The sequence below is a fragment of the Chenopodium quinoa genome, unplaced genomic scaffold, assembly GCF_001683475.1.
Source record: "Chenopodium quinoa cultivar QQ74 unplaced genomic scaffold, ASM168347v1, whole genome shotgun sequence".
Classification (NCBI taxonomy): Eukaryota; Viridiplantae; Streptophyta; class Magnoliopsida; order Caryophyllales; family Amaranthaceae; genus Chenopodium; species Chenopodium quinoa.
The window spans coordinates 4514440-4527747 of record NW_018744092.1 but is presented as its reverse complement, the minus strand read 5'-3'; the positions used below and the strand labels follow the sequence as shown (position 1 = coordinate 4527747).

Here is a 13308-nt window from a genome sequence, read left to right as displayed (position 1 = left end):
AAATTAATCATGCGTTAAATATAGAAATTAAATTTACAAATAAAAAATTTAGAAATTAATTATGTGTTAAATGTGTTTATTTAATCTTTATATGATTCTATGTATTTAAAAAATAATATGTCATTGTTGTAGGATTATGGTGGAGACGGGAATGATTATAGTGGGATTTTTGTACATGATGGTCCCTTCAAAGATGCTCAACAAGCGATTAATTGGGCAAAACAGGTTGCAATTAGATCTGGTTTTTGTTTAATAGTAGCAACTCATAAATCTCAACGGGATAGTAGAATGGATCGCATTTTGAGATGCGACCGTTATCACAAAAGGGAGGAACGAGATTTCTGTACAGCGATTCGGTTTGATACAAAGCGGAAAGGTTGTGGGTGTGAGTTCAGAGTAAAGGTTCGACAACACCGAAGCCGTGATGGTTGGGAAGTGAAGGGTTACTCTAGATGGGGGTATCACAACCATGAGATGATTGTATATCCATTGGGTCATCGATAGTTAAGCGGCCTAAGTCCTGCTGCAAAATTAGTTGTCAAAGAAACGAGTGATGCTTAAGTGAAGCCTGCTAAAATATTAGCATCTGTGTTAGAGAAATTTCCTGAAGACCAGCCAGAACCGAAGACACATCTACAACGTAGATAGAAATTGAGGTTTGAACGGTCAGAGGGAAGGAACCCTATATAGCAGTTTCTACACCAGGCACAAGCACGTGGTTACTTGTTCTGGTTTTATTCTGATGAAGAGACATTCGAGGTGACTCATTTATTCCTTGTGCATCCTTATTGTGCTGATATGATCAAGTCTTGGCCATCTGTGATTTTAATCGATTCAATATACAAGACAAACAAGCACAAGTTCCCACTGGTTGAGATGATTGGGATGGCTCCAACGAACCAGAACTTTCTGATTGGTGATGCACTCGTCACGGATGAGATGGCTGCGAGTTATTATTGGGTGTTGGAGAAGTTGAGAAACTACATCGGCCCTAATGTTCAGCCATCAACCATCGTCAGTGATTGTGAGAGAGGTCTCTTTGCCCCTATAGCGGAGCTGTTTCCAGAATCAAAGCATCTATTGTGCACATGACACATCAACAACGTTGTGAAAGTCAAAGCCTACCACATTTTCAACAAGAATTTACAATTTACATTTAGCAGAGAGATTGCTAAATGGTAAGTGGCGGAAGATCCTGCAAGCTACCACAGAGGTAGAGTACGATTGAGCCTTGGATAACTTCAAGGATGCGTACCAATGGTGTCCGGCAATGGTAAACTATGTGATGCAGCAGTGTATATCCTCCGCCTCCGCTGCCTCCAATTCCTTGCCTTGCCGCCTCGACATTATAGTTTGAAGATTTTTTTTTTAGAGAGAGGTGATGAGAGAGTAGACGGAAGAGAGAAGATGAGAGTGTGTGAGTTTTTTTGTTTTTTTTACATATAAGGGCAAAAGTGTCAATTCAACTAAAATTTGCGGGCTTTATGTAGAGATTTGCGAGCGATGTTTAGCAACTCCAAAATCATTGTAGAATAAATAAAAGATAACAAGGAGGATGAAAAATAAATAAAAAAAAATCTGAAAAGACAGAGCAAGAAATGAACAGCAGCAGCGCAGAGGTTCTGAATGGCGAAAATGGCGCAAGTCTATTAAACTCAGTGGACGCTTTCCTATTTGATTGCGATGGTATGCAATGCGTAGGCCTTTCATTTCTTAATTCTTATACAAGTAGTTGTTTTCTTAATAACAGATTTAAATCAGATATCTTTGTATTCGTGTTTGTGTTTGGTAGGTGTAATATGGAAAGGTGACAAGCTCATTGATGGCGTTTCTGAGACGCTTCAATTTTTACTTTTTACTTATTCGAATTTTGAACCACTACTCTTCAAGTTAACACGAGTGCTTCGGGTGAAAACAATGGGACCTTGCCGAAGGTCCGCTGAAATGGGGAAGGCTGGATTCGGTCCAAGTTATGTTGGGCCGAAGGTTTCCTGCACAGTAAACACACGTAAACTAGCCTCGGGGGTGTTGCCGATGAAGGCCCCTCCGATGCTAAAGTCAGTACAATGTGTAAGAAGAAGACACTATGCAAGAGAGTTTGTTGCTTGAGGCTTTTATGGAATATATCAGAATATATGAATGAACATATGAATCTATGAATGAATCAGAATGAATCTCCCTTTGAATGTATCAATATGATGGCTTTTATACCTCATCATACATGGAGAGGTTGGGCCTTAGCCCAATTGGCTTGCTTTGTGGGCTGACCTTTGACTTTAGCACAATTGGAGAGTTGAACCTTGACCTTGGGCTTTTAATTGGATCATTTAGTGCTTAGGCCCAATTGGACTAAATTGGACCCAAACAACTTGCCCCCCAGACCCGATTTGGAAGGATGACGGGTCGGGTTTGATTTAATTCAGAAAAGGAGGGAAGTAAATGATTTAATTAATCCAAAAATTTGAATTTAAACCGTAATTAATGAGATAACAACGGTTAATGATTGTGGAAGTTGGACGGATAATGGGCAGTTTAATCACAAGATCATGTGTTTAACGGTTACTTAGTGGAGTATTTAAGAGAAATTAAAACGCAGACTCCTCGTATCCCATACCTGGAGATATAAACAGAGGCGCGTCATCTCTCCTCACTTATTCACCAACACAAACCCAGAATTCTCGAGAGAGAAACCAAGAACCCGCATCAAAACTTCGCAAATTCCCCGAGCATTAATCTTAGAAACTGAGACTTGCCACTACGAACTCGTAAATCGGCAACTTTCGCTTCAGATTAAGGTAAATTCCTTTGATTTCAGTTTATTTTTCTTCGAATTCGAACTCCTTCCCCTTTTCTTTCGACTTTTTTCTTCGAAATAATCAATGGCAAGAGGAGTTAGAGGTAGAGCCCGTGCTCCAAGAAGAGAAAGGCCGATTCCCGATCCTAGGAACAGGATTGGGACCTGGAATGGACAAAGGCCAGAGTCTGACCCTGCTGAAGGGATAGGGCGACTCCCCTTTCCTCGGCTCCTCCTCAGAGAACGGAGGAGCCGAGCGCTTCTGGACGGGATGATGAAGTTCCCGCTGTCCTTTGGGATATCCTCCCCGGGTTTTCAGAATGGGAGAATGCCGAAGTTGCTTCGGCCATGATAAAGAACCGCCCCTACCCATGGTGGGTGGAGAATGCCGATCAATATCGATTTGCCGAGCAAATTGAGTTGCATTACGGCATTTTTGAAGCTGATGGGTATTGGTGCCGAATGCCCTCGGCATCCGATAGAATCCATCGTCCACCCCCGGGGTATGTGGGGGTGTACACAAGACAGCTTCAGTACGGGCTGAGGTTCCCTTTGGACGTATTCGTCCGAGACTTGCTGATCCATTACAACATCTCTCTATGTCAGTTAACTCCCACCAGCATCCGAAGGGTGATGACATACTTATGGGTCTGCAAGTTCTTCAAGTACGTGCCGAACCTGCACTGCTTCAAAAAGCTCCATCGGCTAGTGCCAAATATTCAAAGTGGGCACGGAAGCCATGGTTCTGGGTGGTACCGGATTGAGTCCCGGCCCCAATACCTAACCATGTGGCCAAACGACTCTTCAGACAAGGACTGGAGAGGTCAATGGATTTGGGTTAGGGCACCCACAGATCCGGGCCACCCTTGCGTCTTCAGCGCTCCCCGGTACCTCGCTGAGCCTGATCCCGAAATGGGAAGTCTAGGTCCCCCCGCAGATAACGGGGCGGATCCGAACCTGGATCAGCAACATATCTTCGGCAAGCTGCCGAACCGGGGGGCAGTGGCCGAATGCAGCATATCCCGGAGACTTGGCTCCCCGATACGCATTACGTTTTCCAAGAGAACATGCTAGCAGCTGTTGGCCTCAGCCGAAAGTTTAAGGATGGTAAGCTTCTTCGGCTGGGGCCGAGGCTTTTTAACTCTCTTTTTCTTCTCTCGCTTCGCTTTTTTATGCTGTGCCAACCTATCTGAGCTAACCTTTCCCCTTTCCTTTTTTCAGAGCGGGACGAGACCAACGTTGGCATTAACTACGCTCGTCTTGGTGTCAACCGAGAACGAGTTGTAACTGAACGGGCCCCGTCTATCACTGAGCCGAGGCATAGGGAAGTTCATCTAGACTCTTCCCACTTCCAAATTGAGGCTGTTGCTCTGTATCAGAGGCAGAAGCCTTGGTGGAAGAAGAGAGACCCCTGGTTTCAGCTGCTGGACGAAGAAGCTGAAGCTGCCCGCACAGCCGAAGAGGTTGCACGGGTTCTCGAAGCTTGCGAAGGAGGAGAAGGGTCCTCCAGAGCTGCTGAAGCAGAAGCTGCAGCTAGAGCAGCTGAAGAAGACGAGGCTTTGCTGAAGACCTCGGTGAGCTGTTATTTTCCGCTTGTGGGCGGCTGCCGATACAGTTTAATTGAACTTGTAGCTCAATTTCTGAGCATGAATTATATATCTGATGCTCTTTTCTTCAGTTGCTTTGTTTTTGAATGCTTTACTGTTTCTGTTTCTTCAATTCTGCCGTACATACTTGCACTGAGAGTGCTTCTTGCCCCCCAGAAATTGAAGTATGACTTCAGCGGAATAAGCAATTTCTTCACTTCTTCAAAATGGGTATCCGAAACACAGGGCCAACTGAAGGCAATGCTTCTGGGATACAAGTCTTACTGAAGATTGACTTCATCTGAAAGTTGGATATCCGAAACACAGGGCCAACTGAAGGCAATGCTTTGGATATTAGCTTTCTGGGATACAAGGCTCAGTTAAGGCAATATCCCAGAATTGTCCATGGACTAATGTCTTTGGAGAACAAGTCTTACTGAAGTTTGACTTCAGCTGAAAGACCAGTGTTCTTTAAAAAGACACATATCCGAAACACAGGGCCAACTTAAGGCAATGTTTCGGATAATGGCTCTCTGGGATACAAGGCTCAGTTAAGGCAATATCCCTGAATTGTCCATGGACTCATGTCTTTGGAGAACAAGTCTTACTGAAGTTTGACTTCAGCTGAAAGACCAGTGTTCTTTAAAAAGACGAGTTTTGTCAGCAATCTGAAACCCAGTTACCCGAAGGCGAAGGTTTCAGACGAGGCTGATATAAAAAATTTTCAACTGTTGCTGTTATCCTTGATTTTCTGTCTATCTTTGAAAAATGGATACCCGAAACACAGGGCCAACTTAAGGCAATGTTTCGGATAATGGCTCTCTAGGATACAAGGCTCAGTTAAGGCAATATCCCAGAATTGTCCATGGACTCATGTCTTTGGAGAACAAGTCTTACTGAAGTTTGACTTCAGCTGAAAGACCAGTGTTCTTTAAAAAGACGAGTTTTGTCAGCAATCTGAAACCCAGTTACCCGAAGGCGAAGGTTTCAGACGAGGCTGATATAAAAAACCCTAAAAGAGTAGATAGAACAAAGAAAATTTTGAAAGGATAAAAAGTTGTAAACATTTATATAAATGGCGGCTCCAAGGCCTTTCATTAGTTCAAAATGTACTTACAAAGATTGTTCTGCCCCGAAGGGTTTACACATGGTATTTTTTCAGTACATCAGCGTTCCAGTGATTTTTCAACTCAGTTCCATCCAACTGCCGAAGTCGGTATGTCCCTGGCTGAAGCTCATCATAAATTTCATAAGGTCCTTCCCATGCAGCTGAGAGTTTCCCATGGATTCGGCCTTTCTGAACTGCAGCGGCATTCCGAAGGACAAGGTCTCCAATTTTGAGAGGCCTTGCATGGACCCTTCGGTTATAAAATTTGCTGATTCTCTGCTTATAGGCGGCCATTCTATCTCGGGCTGAGTCTCTTACTTCGTCGAGGAAATCGAGAGATTCCCTCATCAGTCGCTCATTCTCAACCGAGAAGTGGTGCACTCGAAGGCTCTCAGAGCCAATTTCCACTGGAAGGACAGCTTCGGCACCATACACCAGTTCAAAAGGTGAGTGGCCCGTTGCCTCTTTTTCAGTTGTCCGAAGGGACCAAAGGGTTCCAGGGAGCTCCTCTAGCCATTTGGACTTTTGATCTTCCACCCTCTTCTTGAGGGCATTTAAGATCTGTTTATTTGCAGCTTCGGCTTGTCCGTTACTTTGCGGGTGGCATACCGCTGAATATGCCAGTCTGATGCCGAACTGATATGTATACCGCTTCAGCGGTAAGTTATCAAATTGCCTCCCATGATCGAAGACAAATACTCTCGGGATGCCAAAGCGAGTGATGACATTCTGCCAGATAAATTTTCTGACAGTTTGCTCTGTAATGTTCGAAGCTGCTTCGGCCTCGATCCATTTACTGAAGTAGTCGACACCAACTATCAACCATTTTTTCTGGTACACAGCCTCTGGAAATGGTCCCAGTATATCCAGTCCCCATTGGGCAAACGGGAGTGGATTAAGGATCGGCTGAAGATCCCTTGCTGGCTGATGGATAACTGGAGCGTATTTTTGACATTTTTCGCATTTCCGAACCAGCTCCTTAGCATCTGCGATCATGGTGGGCCAGTAATATCCAGCCCTCAATGCCTTGTGGGCTAAGGTTCTTCCCCCAATGTGGTTCCCACAGATGCCGAGGTGAATCTCCCGTAGGATATAATCTGCATCTGTTGGTCCCACGCATTTCAGCAATGGGGCTGAGAAGGACTTTTTCAGAAGTTCCCCCCTGAAGACAATGAACCTAGAACTGGTTCTCTTCATCTTGGAGGCCAAAGCTTTATCCTCAGGAGTTTCTCCCCGAAGCTTGAAAGCTAGGATGGGGTCCATCCAACTAGGCTCTGGGTCAGCGCAACACACTTCAGGTGCTTCGTCGACACTTCTCTCTCGACGCACTTCTACATATACAGATCTGTTCAGCTCGGTAAAAGATGAACTAGCAAGTTTGGAGAGTGCATCGGCTTGAGTATTCTGACCCCTTGGGATCAGCTGAACCTCAAAAGTTTTCAGCTCTGCAATGACTGATTTGATCTTGGCAAGATAAGCTATCATGGAGGGCTCTTTGGCCTCGTAGCTGCCACTGATCTGATATGCAACTAGCTGAGAGTCTGTTTTTAAGCAGACATGATCGGCTTCCAAGGAGATGCACAATTTTAGGCCGGCGATTGCTGCCTCATACTCGGCTTCATTGTTCGAGGCCTTAAAAGAAAACTTTAGTGCATACTCAAAGGATTTGCCTTCGGGAGAAGTTATCACTACTCCTGCCCCCGAACCGTTTTCGGTGGAAGACCCATCCGTAAACACGGTCCAGACTTTCTTTTCACTGTCTAGCGCTTCTTGGTATGAGCATTCGGCCAAGAAATCCGCTAGAGCTTGAGCCTTAATGGCAGCCCTCGGACGGTAGCTGATGCTGAATTCGGTGAGCTCAAAAGCCCACTTGGCTAGCCTACCAGATTTTTCAACCTTGCCGAGAACTTTTTCCAACGGCTGATCAGTTAAGACCACTATCTAATGGCAATCAAAATAGGGCCTCAGCTTCCGAGCAGCTACTACTACCGCGAAAGCAACTTTCTCGAGTAGAGGATAGCGAGTCTCGGCATCCGTCAGTGTATGACTGACGAAGTAGATCGGTTGCTGACTCTTACTCTCTTCCTTCAGCAATACTGCGCTGATGGTGGCTGGGCTAACGGCCACATATAGGTATAAAGTTTCTCCTTCAGCTGGGCTAGCCAGCGTTGGGAGTTGAGCCAGATGCTCCCGAAGCTGTTTAAAGGCGTCTTTTTGCTCTTCCTCCCAAACGAGCTCTTTTGTTTTCGGGAGTTTCATGGCTTTGAAGAAAGGTAACCCCTTATCCGAAGCTCTGGAAATGAACCTCGAGAGGGCTGCCATTCTTCCGGTGAGCCGCTGAACATCCCGCTTCGTTTTCGGCTCAGGAAGGTCGAGCGCCGCTTTGACTTTAGAGGGATTGGCATCAATCCCCCTTTTGCTGACCATGAACCCAAGGAATTTCCCTGACTTCACGCCGAAGACACACTTCTTCGGATTCAGCTTCATTTGATGCTTTCTCAAGGTGGCGAAAGTTTCAGCCAGGTCCTTTACATGGTCCTCTAGTTTTTTGCTTTTGACGATCGAATCGTCAACATAGACTTCCATGTTTCGGCCCTTTTGATCGGCGAAAACTTGATCCACCAGCCTTTGATAGGTTGCCCCCGCATTTTTCAATCCGAAGGGCATCATTTTGTAATTGTACACCCCAGCGTTCGTGACGAATGCTGTCTTGGCTCGATCGTCGGGGTGCATAAAGATCTGATGATACCCCGAGAATGCGTCCATGAAGCTAAGCAAGGCATGGCCACTTGTCGAATCGACTAGCTGATCGATTCTCGGCAAGGGATAGAAATCCTTTGGACAAGCCTTATTTAGGTCCGTGAAGTCAACGCACATCCTCCAGGTACCATTGGGCTTCTGAACCATCACCACATTTGCCAGCCATTCTGGATATTGGCAAGGTTCAATGAATCCTGCCTCCAATAATTTTTTGACCTCGGCTGCGATGTCTTGGTTCTTATTGGCGGAGTAATTCCGCTTCTTTTGCTTAACTGGTCGACACGTCGGGTCAACATTAAGCTTATGAGAGATGAGGTCTGAACTTATCCCGGGCATATCAGCTGCCGAGAAAGCAAACACATCTCTGTTGTCCCGAAGGAGCTGAATAAGTTCACAACGGGTGTTCGGATCAAGGTCCATCCCAATTGCTACACATTTCTCACCGTCTCCTTTGGCCAACTCAACTGTTTCAGTCTGTTGGTCCATGTCCATTGCCGATGGACTGGACTCTTCAGAATCTGGCCTGCTGCCAATGTCAGCAGGTGTCCCAGTCTTTTTGTTCTTCGGCTGGCTCTCTGAGTCTTGCGGCTCAGCTGAAGAGCTAGCCTTTTCCCTTTCGGGCCCTTTTTCTCTGGGCACAGATCCTTGGGCCGAAGCACTTAGGCCTTTCGGCTTTTTTGTGCTTGGCTCTCTTTCTTTCTCCTCCTCATCCTTGTCGTCATCTGGGCGACTACTGGATGGCTTGAGGTAGTTGCACCTTCGGGCGTCCTTTTGGTTGCCCTGTATCCTTTCGGGGAAGCCGGCGTCTGAGACGTAAATCATCAGCTGATGATAAGTTGAGACGACCCCTTGGATCTCGTGAATTATGGGTCTCCCCAAAATCACGTTGTACACTGAAGGAGCGTCGATGACCAAAAATTCAATCATGACGTTCCGGGCTGCCTCATCGCAACCGATGGTGACAGGAAGTGTCACCTTCCCATCTGGATAAGTTGAAGCCCCATTGAACCCGGATACCGGATAGGGTACCGGCGTAAGGTGCTTGGGCTTCAGCTTAATTTGATTGTAGGCCTTTCGGAACAGAATGTTTGCTCCACTGCCACCGTCAACAAGGACCTTACTGACGTCGTGGTTGGCCACCGTGGCGATGATCACCAACGGATCCTTGTGAGGGAACGTAATCCCCCGGCAGTCGGCGGCTGTGAACGTCATGTTCGGCACCGGCGACTGGGGAGATTGAATGTCAGCGTTGTTCACCTGGTGAGTCAAAGCTCTAAGGTGGCGCTTGTGCTCCCTCCGAGAGTATATTCCTCCCGAGATAACATTGATCGGAGGGAATTTCCCCTCCGGCTTTTTACTGTTTTTCCGGGGGAAATCGAGGTCCTGCCGAGGGTCCTTTGCTGACCTCTCGGATTCTTTTTTCTCGCGGTGATCCGCGATGTATTTTTTCAAGTATCCCTTCCGGACCATGTCCTCTATCTGGTCCTTCAGTTGGATACACTCCTCAGTGTTGTGGCCCGAAGACTCATGGAACTCACACCACTGATTTTTATTTTTTCGCTGATACCACTCTGGGAGTGGTCTCGGCTTTCGGTAACTCTGCTCCTCCTTCGTCACACTGTAAATTTTGGCGCGTGGAAGAGAGAGCGGAGTGTAGGACTCGTATCTGCCTGTGTATGAGGCAAATCTTTCCTTCTTTGGGTCGTTGGCCAAAGATTGCTCCGGGGCCTTTGACTTTCCCTTTGCCTTATGGCCTTGGCCTTCAGACAAGGGTATTTGCCTCTGTTTCCCTCCCCCGGATTGAGGTTGGGTTTTCGCTTTGTTCCATTCTTCGGCTCGGATGAACTTATCCGAAGCACTAAGAGCTTCCTCCAAGGTCTGCGGGGTATGCATGACCATGAAGTCTAGGAACTTTCCTGGCTGAAGGCCATTCTGCATTGCGAAAACGGCTAGCCCCTGGTCCAGCTGGGAGACGCTTGATGACTCGTTACTGAAACGGGTCAAGTAGTCTCGGAGGCTTTCGGTTTCCCCCTGTTGCAGACTCATGAGCTCTGCGGTAGTCTTCTCTCGGCGGTTTGCCGTGGAAAACTTGCTCCTGAACTTGGAGGACAGATCATCCCACCCTGTTACGGAGCCTTGCCTTACTCCCTTGGAGATCCACGCTTGCGCGACCCCCTTGAGAGTGGTTGGGAAATATTTGCGGTTCTTAGCCATTGTTGCTAAGATAATTGCAAGATGATCTTGGTTAGGTATTTGGCTTAAAGATTTTTGAAAGTCTTCCCCACAGACGGCGCCAAATTGTTTCGGGTGAAAACAATGGGACCTTGCCGAAGGTCCGCTGAAATGGGGAAGGCTGGATTCGGTCCAAGTTATGTTGGGCCGAAGGTTTCCTGCACAGTAAACACACGTAAACTAGCCTCGGGGTGTTGCCGAGGAAGGCCCCTCCGATGCTAAAGTCAGTACAATGTGTAAGAAGAAGACACTATGCAAGAGAGTTTGTTGCTTGAGGCTTTTATGGAATATATCAGAATATATGAATGAACATATGAATCTATGAATGAATCAGAATGAATCAGAATGAATCTCCCTTTGAATGTATCAATATGATGGCTTTTATACCTCATCATATATGGAGAGGTTGGGCCTTAGCCCAATTGGCTTGCTTTGTGGGCTGACCTTTGACTTTAGCACAATTGGAGAGTTGAACCTTGACCTTGGGCTTTTAATTGAATCATTTAGTGCTTAGGCCCAATTGGACTAAATTGGACCCAAACAACGAGTATTGTAATTATTATTTGGGCAGGATGAGATATTCAGCTCCTCATTCGCAGCTGCTATGTACTTGAAATCCATACAATTTCCTCCCAATAAAAAGGTCACACCCTATTTCACTATTATTATACGTTTTGTTTCTATTGTTGTATACTCGTATCTAACACCAAGTGTAAATTAAATCATATTATCAGGTTTATGTTATTGGTGGAGAAGGCATTGTAGAGGAGCTGCACCTTGCCGGCTTTACATCCCTTGGTGGCCCTGTATGAATTCCCGTCCATTATCACACGCATACGTAGTCTTATGGATTGTACATTGATCTTGCCACAGGAAGATGCTAATAAGAAAATTGAACTCAAACAAAATCTGTTTTTTCACCATGACAAGACTGTAATGTAACTTTATCTTGCCTCTTTAATTATTGTTATTTCAAACACCTTCAATTCTCTTTTTATTTAGTTTTTGTGTTTTGCTCTGATTTGCATTGCAGGTAGGAGCTGTTGTGGTTGGATTGGATCAGTATATTAACTTTTACAAGCTCCAGTAATTTTTCTATGCCTTCTTTTTGCTCTTTATGTCATCATTGCCTTTCTGTTTGATGAATTAGGAACTTGCTTTTATGATCACATACTTATCTACTTTTATGATCACTTCTTCACTTACCCCTTGTTTTAAAGTTGTATACGACCATTAACACATGTTTTTACATAATAATATACTCACTCGTAATATTACTACTACCACACGCTGTTCTGACACCCTAGTTTGGTCTAATCGCAAATTACAGCACCTGCAGAAGACACCTATTGTTGGACAAGTTAACTTGTGATCTTTTTTTTTTTAGCCATGCTTATGTTGACTCAAGCAGATCTTGCTATTTGTCTCACAACCTGCTTGCCGTAAATTTTAATTAACCTACTCCTGCAACGGGCGACGTGTACTGTTTTCTATCTGAAGGCTTATTCAACATTTAAAGCATCTCCTCATACTCGATTACAGGTAGAAATGAGGGGGCTCAATGTAATGGTGAAAAGTGCAATTATATCAAAATTTGCTAAGTTCACTGCTTGCTTTTTTCTTATCTTTAATTAGTGCTACTATGCTTGGGATGTACTCCCTGATCTCCTTCGCTTCTTCTGTTAATTGACAGGTATGCAACACTTTGCATTCGTGAGAATCCAGGATGCCTATTTATTGCTACCAACCGTGATGCTGTGGGACATATGACTGATTTACAAGAATGGCCCGGTTTTCTTCTTTCCTTGCTATATCTCCTTAAATTTCCCACAAGATTGGAATAATTTTATACAGACTAATTACAAATTATGACATCCAGTCATTTTATTCTTCCTTAATTTTGGGTGGCAGGTGCTGGATGTATGGTTGCTGCTGTATGTGGCACAACTCAGAAAGAGCCCGTTGTGGTCGGAAAGCCATCAACATTCATGATGGACTTCTTATTAAAGAAGTAAGTACATTTTAGATTAGATGCAATAGCTCTGCATAATGTAGACATTACCTCCACTCCTCCAGCCCCTTTCATATAGTCCTCATCAGGCTAGTGGCTTAGTTGTACTGTTGGTAGCATTGTAATATGTATATTAGATTATTTGAATGCTGCGTTTTGTATTCAGATTCAATGTTGACACCTCCAGAATGTGCATGGTGGGTGATAGATTGGATACTGATATTCTATTTGGACAGAGTGCTGGCTGCAAAACACTCCTTGTTCTCTCCGGTATACCAACTACCTGTTTTGATTGCGGAAATTGTATAATGTAAAAATTGTAGAACAAACGAATTTTACATTTGTGGTAATTCCTTATGGCTTATGGCACTATTACTGCAGGTGTGACAACACTGCCTGCTCTTCAGGACTCAGCAAACAACATCGTGCCAGATTACTACACAGACAAGGTGTCTGACTTGCTACAACTATTGGGACCGTAATTATGTTACATTTCAGTGACCAGTGGACCTACACCTCCCAGCCCATGAAGCCACTTCCTTCTGTGTTAACATGTCAATCCATGTCCCAGTTGTTAGTCTTGCTACTGGAACTCTATCAAACTAGGTTTACCAAAATGTGCGGTAAGCCACAATATTATTTAGCCTGAAAGTATGGCGTATTTTTCTGTTGTATTTTAACCAGGCCATTTGCTTTACCCCTTCTACTCTTCCTTGATATTTGGAAAATAAATTGGTGACACTGTGATGGAGTATTGACTATCTCTTGATTGCTCCATTAGCATTTGGATTAATCTGGGTCCTAATTGTCTACTCCA

The 13308-nt window shown here is 44.9% G+C and overlaps 1 protein-coding gene across 1 annotated transcript; it reads left to right on the top strand.

Moving 5' to 3' along the window:
• The first annotated feature begins 1384 nt into the window (after positions 1-1384).
• On the top strand, positions 1385-13019 carry LOC110692041 (phosphoglycolate phosphatase 2-like). Its single transcript, XM_021869034.1, has 10 exons — positions 1385-1686; positions 1793-1908; positions 11052-11123; positions 11215-11286; positions 11354-11413; positions 11514-11566; positions 12174-12271; positions 12392-12491; positions 12658-12761; positions 12873-13019. Exons 1-10 carry the CDS (start codon positions 1599-1601, stop codon positions 12971-12973), a joined length of 864 nt encoding a protein of 287 aa, XP_021724726.1. The 5' UTR covers positions 1385-1598; the 3' UTR covers positions 12974-13019.
• Positions 13020-13308: the final 289 nt, after the last annotated feature.

What these genes read in the sequence shown, in the direction of transcription:
- LOC110692041 (XM_021869034.1), top strand. Translation starts at nt 1,599, where the DNA reads ATGAACAGCAGCAGCGCAGAGGTTCTGAATGGCGAAAATGGCGCAAGT. An exon ending in TTTTTCACCATGACAAGACT is followed by an intron (nt 11,414 to 11,513) that starts GTAATGTAACTT and finishes TTTGCATTGCAG; the next exon opens with GTAGGAGCTGTTGTGGTTGG. An exon ending in AACACTCCTTGTTCTCTCCG is followed by an intron (nt 12,762 to 12,872) that starts GTATACCAACTA and finishes CTATTACTGCAG; the next exon opens with GTGTGACAACACTGCCTGCT.